The sequence below is a fragment of the Siniperca chuatsi genome, linkage group LG12, assembly GCF_020085105.1.
Source record: "Siniperca chuatsi isolate FFG_IHB_CAS linkage group LG12, ASM2008510v1, whole genome shotgun sequence".
In the NCBI taxonomy this organism is placed as follows: domain Eukaryota; kingdom Metazoa; phylum Chordata; class Actinopteri; order Centrarchiformes; family Sinipercidae; genus Siniperca; species Siniperca chuatsi.
In genome coordinates this window covers 15,948,850-15,970,638 of record NC_058053.1, presented here as the reverse complement: position 1 = coordinate 15,970,638, position 21,789 = coordinate 15,948,850, and the positions used below count along the sequence as shown (strand labels likewise).

General features: G+C 42.8%; 1 protein-coding gene across 8 annotated transcripts in view; it reads right to left on the bottom strand.

The window, feature by feature from the left end:
- Positions 1–19,541, bottom strand: part of uggt2 (UDP-glucose glycoprotein glucosyltransferase 2) — a 42,944-nt gene extending 23,403 nt beyond the window's left edge. For 4 of the 8 annotated variants that reach the window (XM_044216013.1, XM_044216015.1, XM_044216016.1 and 1 more), the window contains exons 1-24: positions 19,362–19,516; positions 18,821–18,971; positions 17,818–17,900; positions 17,543–17,673; positions 16,006–16,118; positions 15,611–15,788; positions 14,115–14,211; positions 13,959–14,031; positions 13,691–13,791; positions 13,292–13,391; positions 12,828–12,888; positions 12,434–12,525; positions 12,107–12,257; positions 7,636–7,755; positions 7,155–7,240; positions 6,889–7,024; positions 6,483–6,614; positions 6,182–6,346; positions 5,414–5,537; positions 5,231–5,329; positions 4,349–4,443; positions 3,448–3,657; positions 761–892; positions 109–239 (exon numbers count right to left, since the gene is read on the bottom strand). In XM_044216013.1, coding sequence (XP_044071948.1) covers positions 109–239; positions 761–892; positions 3,448–3,657; positions 4,349–4,443; positions 5,231–5,329; positions 5,414–5,537; positions 6,182–6,346; positions 6,483–6,614; positions 6,889–7,024; positions 7,155–7,240; positions 7,636–7,755; positions 12,107–12,257; positions 12,434–12,525; positions 12,828–12,888; positions 13,292–13,391; positions 13,691–13,791; positions 13,959–14,031; positions 14,115–14,211; positions 15,611–15,788; positions 16,006–16,118; positions 17,543–17,673; positions 17,818–17,900; positions 18,821–18,971; positions 19,362–19,428 — 2,828 coding nt within the window. In that variant the 5' untranslated portion in view covers positions 19,429–19,516. Of the gene's footprint in view, positions 1–108; positions 240–760; positions 893–3,447; positions 3,658–4,348; positions 4,444–5,230; positions 5,330–5,413; positions 5,538–6,181; positions 6,347–6,482; positions 6,615–6,888; positions 7,025–7,154; positions 7,241–7,635; positions 7,756–12,106; positions 12,258–12,433; positions 12,526–12,827; positions 12,889–13,291; positions 13,392–13,690; positions 13,792–13,958; positions 14,032–14,114; positions 14,212–15,610; positions 15,789–16,005; positions 16,119–17,542; positions 17,674–17,817; positions 17,901–18,820; positions 18,972–19,361 lie in introns of all 8 variants that reach the window. The other 4 variants (XM_044216014.1, XM_044216017.1, XM_044216020.1 and 1 more) reach the window with 2 other exon arrangements.
- Between the last annotated feature and the right edge of the window lie 2,248 nt (positions 19,542–21,789).

Below are 21,789 nucleotides of genomic sequence, written 5' to 3'. Positions count from 1 at the left end.
AAATGTTTATCACAGACAGTTAAAGAAAGAAAGAAAGAAAGAAAGAAAGAAAGAAAGAAAGAAGAGACATTTTTCCTCACATTACAAGGCAGAAAAATTCAAACATACTGCTTTGGCTTCATCCCCATCTGTTTAACTTTGGCTTTGACTTTCTCTGCAGAACCGCTCAGTGTAATCTTCTCTAGCAAGTGGAAATCCTCCACAGTGAATTCTTCCTGCTCTTCAAACGGACCAAGGATCTAACATGAGGAAAATAATGCAGTCAGAACACAACTTTTCCAAATCTCAGCATGTATTATTTACTACTTGCCAAGGGGGTGTTGAATGTAATGTGACTGTAAGTTAACACAGTACTTTATCCACTTAAAGGCATGGTATTTAGTGACAGTGCCTGTGTTTTCCTCCTTTCTATTTTGGGAGTAGAGTCCTGCCACTGCAGCAGAGGAATGTAAAATGATATTAATTGTTACTGCCATCTCAGAGGCTAGCCTCTTCATCCGTGGCTGTCAGCATCACTGCTGCTGAGACATCAGTCATCAGCTCTGTACACACATACAGTCAGCATGTACAGACACTCACACAAATCTCCCAAAGTACAGGTTCTTAGAGAATCCTACTCCACTGTACCAAACAATAGCAGCAACATTTAACCAATGCTTTACCTTTCTGACAACATAATGTGGTCTATTCTTTTTATGCAGAAATTCTGAAGCAAGATAAGAAGATGCTAATTGAACTGTTGGAGTTGAAGTCCACTCACCCTGCCGTTGCTGATCACTGCCCGCTGTCCAGGACTCAGTTTCAAAACGTCTCGACAAAACAGCTGCTGACTACGGATAAAATCCACTTCCAGTGTGTTGAACTTTTTCTCAAAGGAATCTTTGTCCATGCCCTGGAGCAGAATAACAAAAGTTTGTTTAGGATGTTAGATAAATTGATTGCATTTTTGGCTCACACATTTCTGAAGAGTTTGTGATGTACTGTAAGATCCAATAGACTAGCTCAAGGACCTTTCTCCCTTCATAGCCGGTCCAAAACAAAATCTGAGTGATGCATTGGCGCAAGAAATGATGTATGTGTGGCAAAACAATTATTCACAATATCATTGATGCCTTGCATCAGCGCAATTAATGCAGCTTTCAAACACAAAATATTTCAGCCAGAGGACCGAGCTGTAAGAAATGCATATGTGTGAAAATTAGATTAATCAATTTGTAATTAATATAACAAACTCTTAATTAAGCCATGACCATTTTTGTCTATAACAAATTAGGTGTGGGAGTGTGGAGGGTTTGCGGAGTCAGGTTATTAGTTTCTCCAACATCTCTCCTCAGGAGAACAGGTGAAATACCAATAATGTCAGCACCATCCAGTCAGCAAGTCTGTCTGGCAGCCAATAATAAACTCATATCCCTGGACTCTGGGTCTCAACTCACACAGCTACGGAAAGATAGGAAGGAGACCTATCTTTCCGTTGCTATTTCCAGCCCACTCTCTCCCCATTGCTTAAGGCTAGTATAATTGAAGGGCAGTTTGTTATGGTTGGTCCCAAATGTAACCTGTGCTGTATGACTTATTCCTGATGGGAGAGATGGGAGCTCTCCTGTCAGCTGATTTGTTGATTAGTGCCTGAGAACTTGTTTTCTTATGTGTAATGCTGTGTGGGTGGATACTGCACGCTACAGCATGGAGAACACAAGTGGCTGTAGACTGCCTACAGCAGCAGAGTGATGGTCAGGCTTGGCTGAACACATGAGGCTCACACAACCATGAACATTGAGCAGGAGCTTGGCTATTCAGGTCCTGGAGAGCAGGTATCCACCAGCACTTTTTAGTTAAAGATTCAGTGTGCGGGGCCTGCCTTGTGCTGGCCCCTGTGACAGATCAAGTGGAACTGACAGTGAGTAGGCTGCTTGCCTTGGCATCCACTGGCTGTGGAGCATCATGTGTGCTCTAAATGTATTCTGTTAGCTGATGTTCAGGAGAGGAATGAGAAGATGGGCTCATCAATCACTATTTTCCCTGACTGTGCACTTGAATCAAGAAAGCAGTGGCAGACAAATCTCTGCAAGTGGTTATATCCAACCTTTGTTTTCCTCGTTTTTGCCATCATGCTCATCAATTCTGCCTAAAACGTTCTCAATTATATCAGTGTTGAATAACATTCCTCCCATTTTGCAGAGATACAGTTCACAGATACACCTTTCACTGACACAATCAAGGGGACTGACCTAAAATCTAGTAATTAAACCCCCAGAAATGTATTACTCACTTTCAACACAGTTACACTGACAATGTAGTCCTGCATATCTTTTAAGATTGGATGATATGACGCTATATACCATAAGACAATATTAATTTATCAGCTGTTAGACCTTTTGCCATACTGCTTATATTTAGGTAGCAATCCCTTTAATTTCTCTGGTTGTATTAGTCCATGGCAGGCGGTGTTGCAAATCAGTGAGCAGGACTGTTTTATGGCTGTATTGGATTTATAGGATTTTGCATCGATGTGATGAAGTACCTTAGGTACTGTACTTCTTACACTGGTTCAGCCTAAAACAGACATTTCCATCTAGTTATTTTATGTCTAAATGGTTTATCAACTGAATTTCCACAAAACTGACTTTACCACAATATATATATATCAATGTTGTAATATGAAACTACATATAGCATGACAGAAGATTTTATTCATATCGCCCACCCCTAATCTATAAATAACTGTGATGGCATCTCACTTGTAATTTGATACGTTTTGTGTCCCACAAATGATACTTTTGCATTGTTCCCATGCTTCCTTGTTTACTTTGCTTGCTATGGGTCTTCTGACACTTTCCTGACATGTCAGAAGAAACAAGAAATGGGATTTCCCCACCCCAACTCAAAGGCATTCATGTGTTTAACACAGCAGATAATGAATTCAAATTTTCTAATCAGCCTCGACTGCTGGCAACAGAAAATGTCAATGTTTACTGCTTGTGTTGACACACTTCAGCAAATTGTTGTGGCAGGTAGGAGATTCCCACATATCCTACTTACAACTATCTGATCACATAATAAGAAAACCAGACTATGAATCTGACGAGACATTTGATGCCAGTTTTTGGTTCTCGACCATTTTTAATACTCTGTGCTACAGACACATTTTGGTCAGTATCAACTAAGTGGAATGCCTAAAGTAATGTAATGCAGCCTTTAGGACAGGCAAATTAGCACAAATTTATGTCATATAACAATAACAATTCAAGACCTCATCTATCACAATATCATCACCAAATCAAAATCAATATATTGCAGGACACACACTTCTACTTTGATGTAATTGCAAAAAATATAGAATCTAAAAGGCTTCCATTCGTTTGAAATATAAAAAAATAAATTAACTGATGACTGATTATCTCTGAATTGAAAAACCAGAACTGCATTACTTAATCCCCCCTTTACCTGCGTCAGTAAGTCCTTCATTTTGGTCCCCTGTTGTAGGAGCTGGCTGCTCTCCTCTTTCAGGAGTTTTTGCACAAACTCTGCTGCAGCCTTATTCTTCTGGGTGAGGAGAGAGGTCCAGATAGCCCTGTACAGCACAGTGTTATCTTCGCTGGGCTTTCCGCTGGGGTTATCTATCACCCCCACACGCACTCCAGGGCTGGCCTTCTGCTTGCACACACACACACAAACAGAGCAGTGATATAAATTCACACAAAGATCACACATTCTCATATTTCCACAGACTGCAGGTGTCACTGAGGGAGAGCACTGGGAGGAGGGTGTGCTGATTGCTTAAAAGAAACAGTAAAGGTTTCTCCTATTCTGCTTATTCTAGCAATAAGGAATCTTTTTTTTGATAAATACAAAATGCCTGCTAGCTTTTATTTCTGATTTTTGTGAGAGCACACATGCAGAAAATTCATTTTCAGAGTAAATCTACTTAGTTTTCTCAATGTACTTCATCTCTTCTGCTTGTATGCGAGGTATAGATTTACAGTGGACAAGTTTTGTAGCTGTAGTGACACCAGCTGCAAGATTTGTGTCAAAGACAGGCCAATCAATGTGAAAAATGTTATTGATTGAGTCAACATTCATTCCTTCTAAGAATTTAAGGTTTGTGATATACTGTTAAGACTACATAAAAAAAAATCTTGCACTGGTGTTGGGATTCTTGATTAATTTCACTACAATATGATCAGTATTTATGTTTCTAATGCATAATAAACAACAATGTATATAAACACCTGACATATATGTCAATTTGTAAATCACGCCTTTCAAAGTGTTCCCTTATAGAAACTAAATGATGGGTTAAAAGAATGGGGAGAGGTGAACAGGACAGAGAATAGATGATACTCACCACATGTTTCAGAGCATGGAGCAACAATTTTCTTCCTGCAACCTTCTCAAAATCTCCAGCTATCCACATGGTCACAGCACTCATCCCATCCTCATCTAAGGTAAAAGAGCGATAAGTCTATAGTACTCTAAATACATATGGTACATATCACATGACATTTCAAACCAGTCTGCACTGCTTTCCGCTGCACTTTCCTGGCATTTGTATGATAAACTGATATATAATACTAATGTAATTTTGAGCAGTTTTCTGTCTCATTGTCAACCTTGAGAGGGAAAATTAGGTACAGTCGTTACAGTGAATGTTCAGTTTGTGTGTGAGAGGTGAGAGAGACTAAGACATCTGGCAGAGAGCTCAGTATATCAGTGGAGAATTGTGCCACCTGTCATAGTTATATGCCCCCCAGTCACTCAGTCAGTCAGTCAGTCAGAAAAGCAGGCAGTCAGCCAGTCAGTTGGTCCACAGAGGGAGGATGGCAATCAGCCTCCTAAGCCTCACTGAGACAGCAACACTCCGGGCCTGAGCAGTGAAATGCAGCTCTGACGACCATTTAGACTGTTGGCCAAAAGCCAGTCAGCAGACCCAGCAATTATCTTGCTGGAGGCACAGCCTGTCTGCTTTAACAAAGGTCAATTTCACACTTTCATAGATCAGTAAAGCAGTGTAGGATTCATTTTTGTTTAGATACTGCTCATGTTCTAGATGTTCAAGTAAATGCAGAATGGTTGTGCAGGTTTAGATGAAGATGCAGATGCTTGAATAAGTGATTTATATTGTTGCGAGTCATTGTGTTACTGAAAATGAAATGGTGTGTATTCATCTGCAATTGTGTTAATTAGGAAACCAAGGCATAAAATAAAATATAAAAAATTGACTTCTTACCACCATTTGTAAAGTACTTCATTCTCTTAGCCATCACAGCTGTTTTGTCTCTGGAGTCCAAGTATGAAAACATAGTTGTGTCCTCCCAATCATCTACAACTGCAAAGCAAGAAAGAAAAAGTAAAAACAAAATATAGACAGTGAATCAATAATGGATAGTTTAAGATCAGTAGCACAGGTCACCTGGGGTGGCAGTGAAGTCGAGGTACTGTCGGTCAGTGCTTAGAATAAGAGGGTTCATCCTGGGAACCACATTGGCCTGCTCCATTAGATAGTCCACCACATCTGAGCCCTCAGTCAACTGACCCTGTAGGCATAGGACAAGACGGATGAGAGTGACGTCACCGAGGACATCAATCCATAAGGAAAAACTAGATCTTGTGTATGCCCTATTTCTGAACAGCTAACATGCAGTAAAATATAAATGTGTCTGTAAATGCAATAATGTTGAGGGCCAGGGAGGAGTAACTATTTGCTATAAACTGTATAACTGTAAACTGCAATGTCCTGCTATATACCAAAAAAAGATGCTATTGATCAATTAATGATTTATGACATTATGTGAAACACACGGTATTAGCTCAGTTTTAATTTATATCCTATACTCTGCTGCTGCAATAAACCAGTTTTCACACAGAGATCATTAATAATTTAATTTAAAGTCATGTGTTCCATGTTTTCTTGCTTTAGTTATCAAAGAACATAAATGTTAACCACTATCTAATATCAAGCATATATATAGTAACCCCCGGGATAGTATGTGAAATATTACTTGTATGCATACTATAAGCATGGATGAACTGACATTGGTGCAATTCTCCATGTTTTTGTTCACGTCAATTCACTCATGTATATTAATCCAAATGTTCTACTCCTAGCACACAAAAAAAGAGGTAGGTTTGGTAGGATGAACATGAAGAGTGAGTCTCATTCCGTACAGATATGTCGTACCATGAAGACAGCTCTCTGGAAGGTGGTGGTGGTGTCCATTATGTGCTGCAGGATGATGGTTTCCAGCTCGTCTGGGTCCATCTCATCTGGGCTCAGAGGGACTCCATTAAATAAAGCCAGAGGTAAGGCACCCAGGCCACTCTTTTTGTAGAAGAGGGTACCATCCTGGAGCACACAAAACATGGACTGAATCCTTGGATGCTACTAAACAGTTATTCTTACATCCAATAAACAGAAAGAAAGAGAGAAGAAAGAGAGAGAGAGAGAGAGAGAGAGAGAGAGAAATATTTCATGTCCTTACCTTTCTTTTGTCATCATACTCAGATTCTATACCAAGAATCCGTTCAGCATTGGCTTTAGGGAATTTTCTCTTCAGGTAAGCAGAGATTGTATCAACAGACAGTACCCCTCCTACATCTACTTGGCTGTACAACTGCAAGAAAGTGGTAAGTCAGATCAGATTTGTCCATCACGGTCTTTAGACTGTCAATAATTTCCAACTCTATTTGAAAGAGCTTATACCAGAGGCAAAATCCCACTGATTCATCTTGTCCAATAATGTCTAAAATCCTGGGATAACACGAGACATAATAAAACAACTGACTTCTGAGGCACAAAGACATATGAGCTGGTGAGGAGTGTGCTTTAGTTATTCTTCAAGAAGTGCTTGCTGAACCAACAGAGAGTTATATATGTGACATACTTACTGAGAGCATGGACATGAGAGCCTGGGATAAATCGTACTCGTCTGCAATGTAATTCAGTAGTCGGTAAAATCCAACCCCTGCATCTGAGAAGCCATCAATCTCATCTCTGGTGTTGACAACAAACACAAATCCAATTCTGTAGAAAGGGGACAAAAACAAGTATTCAATTTGCAGGTGAAATGAGAATCACTACCTGGTAAAGATTATAAATGCCAAGAGTGGACCATATAAACAGCTGTGGAGGTGTGAGAAATAACTACACCAACCTCAGAGGGATCTTATGCTTGTAGAAAAGCTCTGCTAGTTTCACCAGCTCAACACTTTCTTCCCGTACTGGATCTAGGAACAGTACCTAACAACAAAAGCATCCTCATCAAACCTGAATCATAATACATTAACAAATATTCTTTATCCGACTTGGATCATAAAAGAATTAGAGTTTAGCAGATACAACAATATACCCAGTCCCAGACAGTTCTGATAATCAGAGGCAATGTTAAGTATTCACAATGTACTCAGTATTCTCTTTTGTGAGGGTGTGTCTGACTGCACTGACTGAAATGTTATGATGGCAAACACCCCACAAATAAAAAAACAAAACAATTTCATCTAGCACAGTCTAGCAGAGAAGAGTTTCATAGGTTTCAGTTAAGTAAGTTGAAGTAACAACTACAATGAAGACCTTTCTCAATTCTTTCCCCGTCATCACCACTACCCCTCAGCATTTCTGGCCTTCAGGTGACTCACCAGGTTAAAGAAATTTCGTCGGATCTGCCGGATGACACCAGGAAAGGTGGCTCTGAGGAGCTCCTGTACACCTGTTGGCCAGCTGCGGTACACTGGGTCATTCTCTATGTCATTTATCCACTGGAAAGAAATGAAAAAAAGAAGGCTTGTGTGAGAATGATGATATTCATGAGAGAAGTACAAGGAACAGAACAGCCACCTTGAGTGAGGTACTTAATCTCTACCTGTTCCTGGAACAGGTAGAGATTAAGTATGAGATTAAGTACGTATGATTCTGGAATCTGTGGCCCGGTCCGAGCCACTTTGTTTATTTCCCATTTACAGAGCCAGGGCTGTGTACAAACACCAGAGTTTTTTTTCAGCCCACACACAGAATGCTAGCAGCCAGTGAGGAGATATTCACTGAATATGACAAAAAGACTTGTATTGGCCCCTCCTTGAACCGCCACCTTAACGTGGTGGAGGGGTTTGAGTACCCGAATGACCCTGGGAGCTATGTTGCCTGGGGCTGTATGCCCCTGGTAGGGTCACCCATGGCAAACAGGTCCAGGGTGACGGGTCAGACCAAGAGCGGTTCAGAAGACCCTTATGGATTATTTAAAATCAAGGCCAGTTACGTCGCCCGGATTGGCGCTACCGGGCCCCACCCTGGAGCCAGGCCTGGGGTGGGTGCCCGACGGCGAGCGCCTGGTGGCCGGGCCTTTCCCCACGGGGCCGGCCGGGCACAGCCCGAAGGAGCGACGTGGGGCCGCCCTCCCGTGGACCCACCACCCGCAGGGAGGATCCGTAAGGGGCCGGTGCAGAGAGATCTGGGCGGCAGTCGAAGGCAGGGGCTTCGCGACCAGATCTCCGGACACAGAAACTGGCTCTAGGGACATGGAATGTCACTTCGCTGGGGGGAAGGAGCCTGAGCTTGTGCGGGAGGTTGAGCGTTACCGGCTAGATATAGTCGGCCTCGCCTCCACGCACAGCCTGGGCTCTGGAACCCGTCTCCTCGAGAGGGGCTGGACGCTCCATTTCTCTGGCGTTGCCGGGCGGGGAGAGGCGGCGGGCTGGTGTGGGCCTGCTCATAGCCCCACAGCTCAGCCGTCACGTGTTGGAGTTTACCCCAGTGAACGAGAGGGTCGCGTCCCTCCGCCTCCGGGTGGGGACAGGTCTCTCACTGTTGTGGCGGCCTACGGGCCGAACAGCAGTGCAGAGTACCAGGCCTTCTTGGAGTCCCTGGGAGGGGTACTAGACAGTGCACCACCCGGGACTCCGTTGTTCTACTGGGGACTTCAACGCCCACGTGGGCAACGACAGTGACACCTAGAGAGGGGTAATCGGAAGGAACGGCCCCTGATCTGAACCCGGCGCGTGTTCAGTTGTTGGACTTCTGTGCTAGTTACAGTTTGTCCATAACTAACACCATGTTCAAGCACAAGGGTGTCCATCAGTGCACGTGGCACCAGGACACCTAGGCCGGAGGTCGATGATCGACTTTGTTGTCGTATCATCTGACCTCCGCCGCGTGTCTTGGACACTCGGGTGAAGAGAGAGGGCGGAGCTGTCAACCGATCACCACCTGGTGGTGAGTTGGATCCGCTGGCGGGGAGGAAGCCGGACAGACTTGGCAGGCCCAAGCGTATCGTGAGGGTCTGCTGGGAACGTCTGGCGGAGCCCTCTGTCAGCAGGGTCTACAACTCACACCTCCGGGAGAGCTTCTCCCAGATCCCGGGAGGTTGGGGACATTGAGTCCGAGTGGACCATGTTTTCCACCTCCATTGTCGATCGCGGCGCTCGTAGCTGTGGTCGCAAGGTTTCTGGTGCCTGTCGCGCGGCAATCCCCGAACACGGTGGTGGACGCCGGAAGTAAGGGATGCCGTCAGGCTGAAGAAGGAGTCCTATCGGGCCTTGTTGGCTCGTGGGACTCCCGAGGCAGCTGACAGGTACCGCAGGCTAAGCGTGCTGCAGCCCGTCGCGGTCACAGAGGCAAAAACTCAGGACTGGGAGAGGTTCGGAGAGGCCATGGAGGAGGACTATCGGTCGGCCTCAAAGAAATTCTGGCAAACCGTCCGACGGCTCAGGAGGGGGAAGCAGTGCTTCACCAACACCTTGTACGGTGCGGGTGGAGAGCTGTTGACCTCGACTGGGGATGTTGTCGGACGGTGGAAGGAATACTTTGAGGATCTCCTCAATCCCGCTGTCACGTCTTCCGAAGAGGAAGCGGAGGCTGGGGACCCGGAGGCGGACTCATCCATCACCCTGGCCGAAGTCACTGAGGTTGTTGGCAAGCTCCTTGGTGGCAAGGCTTCGGGGGTGGTCTCTGGATGTTGTGGGACTGTCTTGGCTGACACGTCTCTGCAACATCGCGTGGCGGTCTGGGACAGTGCCTCTGGACTGGCAGACCGGGGTGGTGGTCCCTCTGTATAAGAAGGGGGACCGGAGGGTGTGTTCCAATCACAGAGGGATCACACTTCTCAGCCTCCCCGGTAAGGTCTATTCCAGGGTACTGGAGAGGAGAATTCGTCCGATAGTCGAACCTCGGATTCAGGAGGAGCAGAGTGGTTTTCGTCCCGGTCGTGGAACACTGGACCAGCTCTATACTCTCCATCGGGTGCTCGAGGGTTCATGGGAGTTTGCCCAACCAGTCCACATGTGCTTTGTGGATCTGGAGAAGGCATTCGACCGTGTGCCCCGGGCGCTTTGTGGGGAGTGCTCTGGGAGTATGGGGTCCGGGGCCCTTTGCTAAGGGCTGTCCGGTCCCTGTATAACTGAGCAGGAGCTGTGTTCGCATTGCCGGCAGTAAGTCAGACCTGTTCCCGGTGCATGTTGGACTCCGCCAGGGCTGCCCTTTGTCACCGGTTCTGTTCATAATTTATATGGACAGAATTTCTAGGCGCAGTCAGGGGCCGGAGGGTGTCTGGTTTGGGAACCACAGGATCTCATCTCTGCTGTTTGCAGATGATGTCGTTCTGATGGCTTCTTCAAACCAGGACCTGCAGCATGCACTGGGACGGTTTGCAGCCGAGTGTGAAGCAGCTGGGATGAGAATCAGCTCTTCCAAATCTGAGGCCATGGTTCTTGACCGGAAAAAGGTGGTTTGCTCTCTTCGCGTGGGTGGGGAGTCCTTGCCCCAAGTGGAGGAGTTTAAGTATCTCGGGGTCTTGTTCACGAGTGAGGGACGGATGGAGCGTGAGATTGACAGGCGGATCGGTGCAGCGCCTGCAGTGATGCGGGCGCTGTATCGGACCGTTGTGGTAAAGAAGGAGCTGAGTCGAAAGACAAAGCTCTCGATTTACCGTCAATCTACGCTCCTGCCCTCACCTATGGTCATGAGCTTTGGGTAGTGACCGAAAGGACAAGATCGCGGATACAAGCGGCCGAAATGGGCTTCCTCCGCCGAGTGGCTGGGCGCTCCCTTAGAGATAGGGTGAGGAGCTCAGTCACACGGGGAGCTCGAGTAGAGCCGCTGCTCCTCCACGCCGAGAGGAGCCAGCTGAGGTGGCTAGGGCATCTGATCCGGATGCCTCCTGGACGCCTCCCTCGGGAGGTGTTCTGGGCATGTCCCACCGGGAGGCGGCCCCGGGGAAGACCCAGGACACGCTGGAGGGACTATGTCTCTCGGCTGGCCTGGGAACGCCTCGGGATCCCCCCGGAGGAGCTGGAGGAAGTGTCTGGGGCGAAGGAAGTCTGGGAGTCCCTGCTTAGACTGCTGCCCCCGCGACCCGGCCCCGGATAAGCGGAAGAAGATGGATGGATGGATGGACTTGTATTGGATTAGAATCGCATACCCCTCCTTTAATGTGCTTTAACTAGAGTAAAGCAGTACCTGCTCAATAAATAGGTAAGTGCATACATGTAAATAAAGCTGTTGCATGGCACAAAATTGAGCAGTTCTGTGGACAGAAATATGCTTGATCTGACAAGTACAACATTTAACATGTACACTTGTTATAAAGCTACCCACCATCACAGAAAGCTATTAGATATGGCTTTTTCTGATAAATGACCAGAATCACAGCTGCAAAATGATCCATCATCCATCACCAATCTGGCAACAGTGATCTATCTCTCCATAACTTACAGTGCAAACGTTTGCCTCTTTAGCACACAATCATTATCTCTCTTACACTCTCTCTGTGTGTCTCTCTCAGATACACATACTGTACATACTCTCTGTCTCTAGAGGGGGAGGTGCAAGCTGAAATAACAGACCTCTTAGTTGAATGCGGAAAGGCTTAAAATCTTAATTTCTTTGGCATTTTTATAGTACCTAGAATATTAAAATGGCCAAACGGGCCACAATGAAAACTTGCAAGTTTTTAATTTGATAGCTTTTTTTGGCTAACTTCCCAATTAATAACTAAAGTTTCTGGCAGGCTCGAGACTGTTGCAATAGCCTGATGAGTGATCCACTAATTCAAACCCTGAAAAAACACCTGCAGTGTTGATCTGGGCCAGAAGAATAATGCTTTTGGACAGGACTCACCATTATAGCTGGATGTCTGATATCTAAGGCATAGCTGTTATCCACAGCATTCACAGGTAACTTCAGCAGCTTGCCCTGATGTTCTCCTTTTATGCCTAGGTTATGAAGCCCCTCCAAGACCCTGGCCTCTCCTCTAAGGATATCCAAAATGCTGTAAATACAACATCACAGGTTAGTTTTTTTTATACATATTAGCTGTGTGACAGTGGCTTTGTGTTGCGACAAACTCTGATCTTGTTGCAACAGGATTACTGAGCCAATGCATAGGTCTGAGGCTTCCTGGGGAGAGCACAGGCAGACCACTGCTACCTCATGCTGGGTTCCTACCTGAAAGGGTTGTGAATGTCCAGATCAATATGCAGTCCATTGATGAAGAGCTCCCCGTCTCCTGGGTGAACACCAATGGTCTCACTAAGACGCTGAAAGAGCAAGCTCAAAGTGTTAGTTGAATGCCAAAACCCCTAAATGAGCGATTCTACCTTTAATGTCTGATCTTTTGACAAGAAAAGATGTGCACAGAGACTACAGCAGTAAGTAGAAGAGATCAAGTGTGTACAGAAACTAGGAGAAAAGTAAGAATAAAATGTCTCATTTGATGTTGTTTATTTCAGATAAAGATTAGAAACTCTTTCTCCAAAATAAAACTTGTGAAATAGCTAAGGATGTCATCAAGGAAAACCTCCTGCACTATCATGTGGGAATACTGCTTATGATATCGCACCTTTTGGTTCTCCTCAATTTCTTTTCTCATTTCCTGCTTTACGGCCACTCTTGTCAGTGATCTGTGGGTACAGTAAAACATGTACAGTCATCATCAGCTTTTACCACGTCCCCAGCCGGCCGTAAAATGCCAGTTTTAATCTGCAAAAACCTGTGGGCACTCAAGATGGTATGTTTTTAGTCAATTCCCTGTAAACACCCGACTCTTACTCAGCACTTTTTGGTGTTATCACAAGCTGCCTGAGCCCAAATAAGCAAACATCAAAAAGCTGATTACATCTTTGTATTAAAAGGTGTATTTATTGTGGATAATGCTCAAGCAAATGGGTTTAAAAAAGACATTTCAAGTGCACTTAAATAACAGCATTTGTTGTGCCTGAATTCAGACATTGTAACACAGAGTAGGGGCCCTAAAAATATGTTAACCAGTCAACCAGAAAGAGAAAATAAGATGAATTATCTTACCTGGCTTTGCTTGGGAAGTTCTGACTGAGGTCTCGCATGAGCTTCAAAGCATCAAACTTGTGCACGGACATGATTCTGGCAGCTGCCTGGAAACTAAGATCTGTGGAGATCAAATAATAAAATCACCAACATTTACACCTACATCTATGAATGCACATTATGTTGAGACAAATTAAATCCATGCAAGACAATCAAAGGAGATTACATTAAGTGTGCTATGACACACAGGCTGTGTTCAAATGATTAACTGTTAATCAAAGACAACAGTACAAAATAATAGCATATCCAGCCACAAATGGTAGCCTATAATATACAGTAACTCTAAAAAAGCTAGAACAACAAATTATACATTCCAACTTTATTGATAATTTTATTACAACTGTAATAGAAAATCGATACCTTGCATTTCCCACACTTTGAGAGGGACCATATCATTTGTACTCTCCAGGAGATGTTTGCGAAGCTCAACGAGTTGCTCCCGGAGTTCAGGATGAGATTTCCTTAAGAGACGTAAAAGAAAAAGAGGAAAATACAAATACAATGCAAGGATTTCTTTTTATCTCTTTATTAAGTCACATCAAGCATAGGGTGCCCAGCAAGGACAGAAAATACAAGAGATTAAAATAAATCTTTATGGTAATGAACACGTTACAGTTAATCTACTTACCTTAATGGTCCAAAAAGGAATCCTTGAACTTCATCATTATTATCATCCTCAGCATTTATAACTGTCTTTGAATCTACAAAGCAAAATATTTGTGTGTTATTGCCTTGGACACATAGCAAGGTCCAGCACAGAATGTCTGATAAGTCACCAACTGACCTTTTACTTTGGTGTCATCCACAGCTTTGTATTCTGTGCTTTTGATAGCCAATTCGACTCCATACCCAGATAAAAGCATCTTTTGAGGCTTTGGAACCTGCAAGTAGTGAGAGGCAGAGTAATGGCTTGAGTGTAACACAGTGTACAGTTTTGTTACAGTTAAAAGTACTGTGATAATTATCATCAAGACTGCAGATCCATCCCCCATGCTTTCTGCCTATACCTATATACACTATATGGTCAGAATTATGTGGACACCCCTTCGGAGTAGAGTGGGTCGCACTGAAGAGCTCAGAGACTGTCATAGGGTGCCATCTTTTCAATAAGTTCATCAGATCTCTGGTCTGCTAGATTTGCCCCGGTAGGCTGTAAGTGCTGTTATTGTGACGCAGAAATGCGTAGGGGCAACAACAGCTTAGCCGCAACGCCGAAGGCTGAATGCTGCAGCCTGAAAAATTGTCTTCACTTGCCAATTGCAGCAGTCACTACCAAGTTCAAAACTGCCTCGGGAAGCAACGTCAGCACATTATCTGTTTTTTGGGAGCTTCATGACATGGGTTGCTGGTGCTTTTCATTGTTTGGGCTAGGCTTCTTCCAATTAAGGAAAATGTTAACGCTTGACTGACTTGTACAGAGCCCTGACCTGAACCCCATCAAACACCTTTTGTATAAGTCAGAATGTCATTTGCAAATCAGACATTATCGGCTAACATCAGTGCCCAGCACATTACATATGACTGTAATGTTCAGGTGTCCACATTATTTTGGCCACATATTGTATGTCTATATGTTATTGCCCAACTGTGTTTGTTTAACAGAAGGGATTTGTTAATACTACAGAGTCAGTGAAAGTTATAATCTATAAACACGTTTTACCAGTGGGAGCAAGAAGCACATGGACCATCACATACAGCAGCAGATCCACTGACATTCAACCTCGACACTAATGTCACCCAGAATCAAAGCACTGCCTTAGTCTTTCACAGGCACAATCAGAAGACACCCACACTCTGCTTTTCTTCAGCACACAAGGCATCAAAGGCATCTGTATCTCAGTTAGTTTTCAGTTCGATTTTGAGGAATCTGTTATTTTTTTCTCTTGAACATGGTCAGTAATGCAATCTGTTCAGTCCATCATTTTGATGATCCCTGTTTTTGTCAGTATTACACTAAAAGGAATACATATGTCACTGTCACTGCAATAATGCACCCATCTTTGTAAAGAAGAAACAATGGAGGTACATGCACAGAGGAATAAGCTTTATTAGCTTTTATTATTGTTGATTTTCATCTTTTCATGCAATATGTTGACAATACGAAAAATATAGATAATCATAAGCCTTATCCTTTAAAACCTAACAGAGCTCTATTGTGCACAAGTTAGATTACTAGATAACTTATTCACTGAGAAGTACAGCAAATCACATTATTTATTAAACAACATTTAATCAGTGGAACTTCAGTTTAAAAATGGCTGAAAAAGCATTGCTACTCACCGCTACAAAATGCCGCAGCACATATATAAGTGTGCCCTCTTTAGCTTTCTCTGACAGCACCTTATGAAAAGAGGTGAACTTCTTGGTTCCGATCTCAGCATAGAGGATCACAACTGGCACATCTGTTTTATTGACCCCTGGATATGTGCGATCATTCTTGTATAAATACGGTTTTGGCCTGCAAACATTTGGAAATGGTGTTAGAGAAAGAACGACATTTCAGAAATAAAACGATTTGTTTCAACATTTCTACGTTCATCACAGGCAAAATGCAGCCAACGAAAGCATCAAGGAATTAATTTTAATAACAAAATAACTGCGTCAGCTTTTCATCTTGTTCTATTCTATGGATTGATTTTATCCACAGAGGGGTAGACAGTGCCATTCCGTGTTACCTGCCTGCAGCTGCCTTCAGGAGCTTCTTGATGTCCTTGGTACTGCAGCTATGTTGACCATGGATGGAGACAAAGGCAGGGCAAGCCTCAGGCGGAGGCTCATCACTGGCTACCTGTTGAGAGCAGGAGGGAGAATAATGTTCTATAACACACTAGCTACAACATGACGCAAACACTTCCAGGATCTAATGATTTGTTCCTTTGTTCCTACAAGGGTTACTCACATTAAAACGCATGTGATTTTGGCTAAAAGAAAAATACAAAATGGCAAGTCTGTAATTACAGCATCACCCCTCAGTCTTAAACATGGACAAACGTTAATCATAGTTAAATGTGATTGATTTATTCTCAAAATTCTCCAGCAATCACCACAGAAATTTACACTGTGTGGCACAACACTTCATTTCACCTGCAAAAGGCCATTACTCACTCAAATGTTTACACATTTTAAAATTAGAGAAATTCATCACCCAGTGCATCACTGTCACCAAAATGAAATTTGTCCTTATCACTGTTGAAACCACAACAATCTAACGGCTGAGGAATTGTGTACACAGAGTGCAATGAAACAAGAGTCACCCAGTATTAAAGTCAAATTTAGTCTACAGCCAAATGAGAAGTATCCATTTAAAACTCATGTTATATAAACCCCAGTTTCTTTAAAAAATAATTCACAGGTCTTTCAGCATATACCTTTCATGTATTCCCCCTACTTATAGTATGCACTATAAAGCTAGGGTAGGTAATGTATTTCAAAAGCATTTTTGGTTATATTTGTTGAATTTCTCTTTACATCCCGACAGCAATCAATAAATCAAACGCTCTGGAAAAAAAAAATCATTTCTGGCCTACCTGCCTGTCTACCTGCCTACCTGCGAGCACTCTGCCCCTCATTGCATGAAAATGTGATTTGGGTGCGTTGCTTTGGAGGGAGGCATGAAGGGTGGGGGTGGGATTTTTTCAGTTGGATACTTTCAAAATCTAGCTGTCTCTTGCTAGTATTATCTCCAACATTACCTACCCTAGCTTTAACAGTAATATAAAATGTAAAATCCAAAAACTAAAATTGTTATCGTTACCAATAAATTGTAGTATAAATGTGTTTTAAGAAACAACACTCCATGAATTGCACCTGTAAGCTACTCTTGACAACATGTGATAGGCTGAACTAAAATGTCAGAATTAACTTAATGGATGTCAAAATGTATCTGTTGTCAATCATTTGGCATTAAGACATGGCCAGATTTAAAATTTACTGTCTGATATACTGTTGTGAGAAAATGAGCTATCGATGTGGAGTATTTCATACAGTGGTTTGAGAATATTGACGTTTAAAGATTGTGCCAAAGCAACAGAGAAAAACTGTAAGGCCTGCAGAGCACACTGGGTCTAGATTAGGGTAAACAGACATGAGACAAATCAGACAAAAGATGTAACTGCCTCTGACAAGAAATGGACCTGGCTCTCTTGTATTGCCAGGCTGCTTTTGAGAAGGTTTTATAACAGTTAAATTCACACTATTCTGATCACAACATACCTGCTGGGATGCATGAACAGCTGGTGAGTATGACCGCAGAGCCAGAGCAAATTTGAGGAGATTAACTTGAAGATCCGTGAGAAACTGACCAGCCTTCTTAATGATCAAGTTGTAGTACGAGCGCACAGACTCTGTGAGACACATCACCATTAGTAATAATGAGACTTTTCAGAAGACAAGCACACCTGTCGTGGTGCAAAATTATTTAAAATCTATTTTAATACAGCAATTACACCTCTACAATCCAAGGAATGGCTTGGTTTCAAACAACATACCGCCTTGCTTGTATACAGTGAGCTCTTTCACAGTATCAACAAACTGCCAGAATTTCTCATTCCCATCTTCTCCAATAAACTCGCTGCACAAGAGAAATGAAAGTATTAGTCAGCATTAGTGAGTAACCACAGTATGTACCTAAGTAACCATTTTCTTACTGCGATTAGAGCTACAGAGCTACTTTAGATTTTCTGGTAATAATTGTGCCCAACTTGTCTCCAGTCGTGGTTCCATAATGTCCGCTGTTAAGTATCACACAGCATCACACAGACCTTACAGCCATGCAGTAGGTTTTGATTACAATCAGAATATTTTCACACACACAAGAAAAAAACATTGTATGTTGGGGAATAGAGTATGTCATTTTGACTTATGAACATCAATTTAAGAATCACTTTTCCCCAGTGGATATAAAATTTGGGGAAATTACCATCTACAGTTGTTCCCACCCACTACAATATGAGGCAACTAATAGGAAAAACAAATATACTCAATAACAATCTGAATAACTTCTGTATTTATTTCCAGGGCCGTAGCTTCTGTCAAGGAGAATTAGGTAATTTTCTCTGTTTTTCAACAATTACAAATCTGTACATGGTGGGTGTTTTATAGGCTGACTCCAGAATTTTTTAGACTCAATATATTTAGATTAGACTACTTTTAAACCCAAGAAAGAAAGAAAGAAAGAAAGAATTCAGTATCCAGGATTTTTGTTGTGGCAGTGTGCACAGGGCTTTGAAAAACCATTAAGACCTACATGCTGGGAAATTAAATTTACAGAAAATATAACTGGGCAATTAACCAAATCAACAAAATATGAAAAAAACTAATGATTAAATAAATGTAAAGATATTCTGTTCAGTGACAAGTTAATTTTTTGAGGGGGTATAGGGTGCATTTGGGGGGCTTGCACTCATGACCTCAACATTCAAATCCTGGCTACGGCCCTGTTTATTGCAGATTTGCTGTGAGTGCCAGATATACATGTCCAGGGATGAGTACCTTGTCTCCAGGAGGAAAGGCGTCATGCTCCACTTTGCTTTTAGACTGGCAGTGACACCTTTGGGTGCTGATATGACATGATGTATGTTCAGCAGCAGCAGTGACAGCACAATAACGTTCCTCATTATATCCGGCGCGACGTAACATGAACCTACAGTGGCATAAAGCAAACATCAACACCGTCAGCACACGGCCCCTTTGCCTTTCGAGATGTGGCAGTCAATGCCACGTAGTTACTCTAAGTTATTATCTAAACCACAACACCGGTGCACATAGATGTCTATAAAACTCAAGAGTAGCGTTAGCCTACACTGTTGTGAGAGATGCTAGCTAGCTACATGAGAAAATCAGGTCGTTAGCTAGACCTGGCTACTTATAAAATAACGCGCGTTCAGAAGGGTCAGACAGAACAGAAGTTAACTTAGCAGTAGCACAGAAGTAAACAGCCTTGGCGTGAATGAAAACGGTACACTAGCGTGATTTAACGAACAAAGTCTACAAAGATCGTTTGCTACAAACATGTAACAGCGATTAGACGTACATAAGCAGTAGTTACTGTGTTGCCAATAATATACCCTCACCCGGTTAGAGATGCTGACCGTTTCCATACAAAGCAAAGGGCTTCAGGTAGGTATTTCGGGCAGCTAACAACCCGTACAGCTCAGCTAGCAAGTTGCCGGGGTTGCCGTGTATCGTGATGGCTCGCGCTGACCGTTATTCGTGTCTGAAACAACCGTTAAATGAAAAATAAAGCATGGCGTATACTTATTTTTAAGCACAATTTGTCAGCTTATTTACATGGACACAATTAGTGACAGTGAGTGTAAAGTTTAAAAAACCTGATGGTAAAGTTGGAATTTATTCTGGCACAGCGGCAGACAGCTAAAGAGAGAGAAGCTGAGGCTCAAACACTGGAGCATGTTTTAGCTACACTGTGAGTGAGTATGTGTGACTTGCCTATAAGTGTTATCACTTAACAAATTATATTTAACAACAATAATCATAATAGTTATTATGATTATTATAGATGAAACTATTTGTATGTCAATCTATTAGTCAATCATCAGAATATAAAAGGGTAGTCCCACAATTTAGTATCAAACTTCCGTAAAGAAAGAGAAATACATGAAAAAAGAATCAATGCAGCAGAGACTGAGATATCCTGATTTATAATCCTTATGGGTGGGAAAACCCATGCAGACTGGACCGAGCTAACGAACTGTGTAACCTATTATGGATAAGAAGGAGGGCCAGAGGAATATATGCTTGTTTGTGTGTGTGTGTGTGTGTGTGTGTGTGTCTGCATGTGAATGAACAGGTATGCAGAAGCCAGCTGTGTGGTCCCCAAACCACCAGGGCCACAGAGCAAGTGTGTATCGGGCATGCAAGACACATGCTTTGTGTCCTGAACCACTGGAGCCCCGTGATGAATTACAAATTGAAATTTAGTTTTGTCCTGGTGCAAATTTGCATTGCCACTGTCTTGAACAGTGAAGTCCCTGGTGAAACTCGGACACAGAGAGCAGACGACGAGAGGACAGAAGCAGCGTGACCAGAAATGACAGCGTGTCTCAGACTCAGCATAATATTTTTCTGTTACATTTGGTTTAGGCACTGTGAAAAAAAACGCTCAGGCATTGTGCCCAAGTCTTATAATGCAGGGAAAACCTTGATGTTTATTCTGGCATCATGTTGGTTAAAATGTTGGTGGCATTCTTATCCAAATTAACACGTATGTAAACACAATGGGCAATATCATGTGATATATGGACATAACCTCGATCATTTTTGCTGACTTCGATAAGTTGATAAAATAATTATCGTGACAGGCCTACTCACGGTGTTCGCACTGGAGTGGTATACTGTAGTTTAAGAATGGTCCAAATCAATGCAGCAGAGGCTGAGATATCCTGGTTTATAATCTATATGAGTCAACAAAAACCCTGGATCCTACAATTTCCAAATTAGGCAACTCCATAGCATCTTTCATTAGACCCTTCTGCCTTGTAAAAGCTCACTTCTTTGGAACTCCATGTGCCCAGCTTGTGAAGCAGCTTTACAAAACCTGAAGTTCCCGAGCCCGAGCTGAGATAAGACTGATGGCATCGCGAGTAATTTTCATAGACTTTGGAAAGCTCCCTCCAGAGCTACAGAAGACGTTATACAACTGTTTTCACAGGCTGAGTTGTGCTTCCCATGATTTATTTTTTATTTATTTTTTATTTTATTTGTATTTATTTAAAGAAAGGGGGGAACAATGCATATTAATGAACATTTACACAAATGTAAATATGCCAGATTATAGCCTAAGGCTAATTTCCATCTGCAGACCCCCTGGCAGGTTAACAGAAAGATAAGAACATACAGTACACTTCAGTTGGACAGAGACAGGAAAACAAGGTTTTATCGTGTTAGTACAACTACAAACATTCAACAGAAAACAAGTCAAAGGGTCACAGACAACAGTTAAGACACATATCTATATTGCACAAGCCCTTCTACTGCAGTGTCCTATTGCACACACCCTTACATTGCACTGATCCTTATTGCACACGCCCTTATATTGCACTGATCCCTATTGCACTGATCCCTATTGCACACACCCTTATATTGCACTGATCCCTATTGCACACACTCTTGCATTGTACCGATCCCTATTGCATTTTGACTTGGAGATATAGTTAAGCGTATGTTGCACAGGAGTAAGTTTTAGCATATTTGGGCTCACACATGATCACATGTTTGTCTCTCTCTCAACCATGATTTTAAATGTTTCTTAAAAGTAGGAAAACTTGTGCTTTCCCTCACTGAGAGTGGAATAGTATTCCAAAATGTTACACTGTGGTATGACCAGACGTTTTGGGAGAAGGCAGTTCACCTGAGCGGTAGCTCACAGTCGCCTCTGACGGTGGATCGAGTTATTCTTAATCCAGCAGAGCTGACAGATTTTGGCTTGATAAAATCATTCA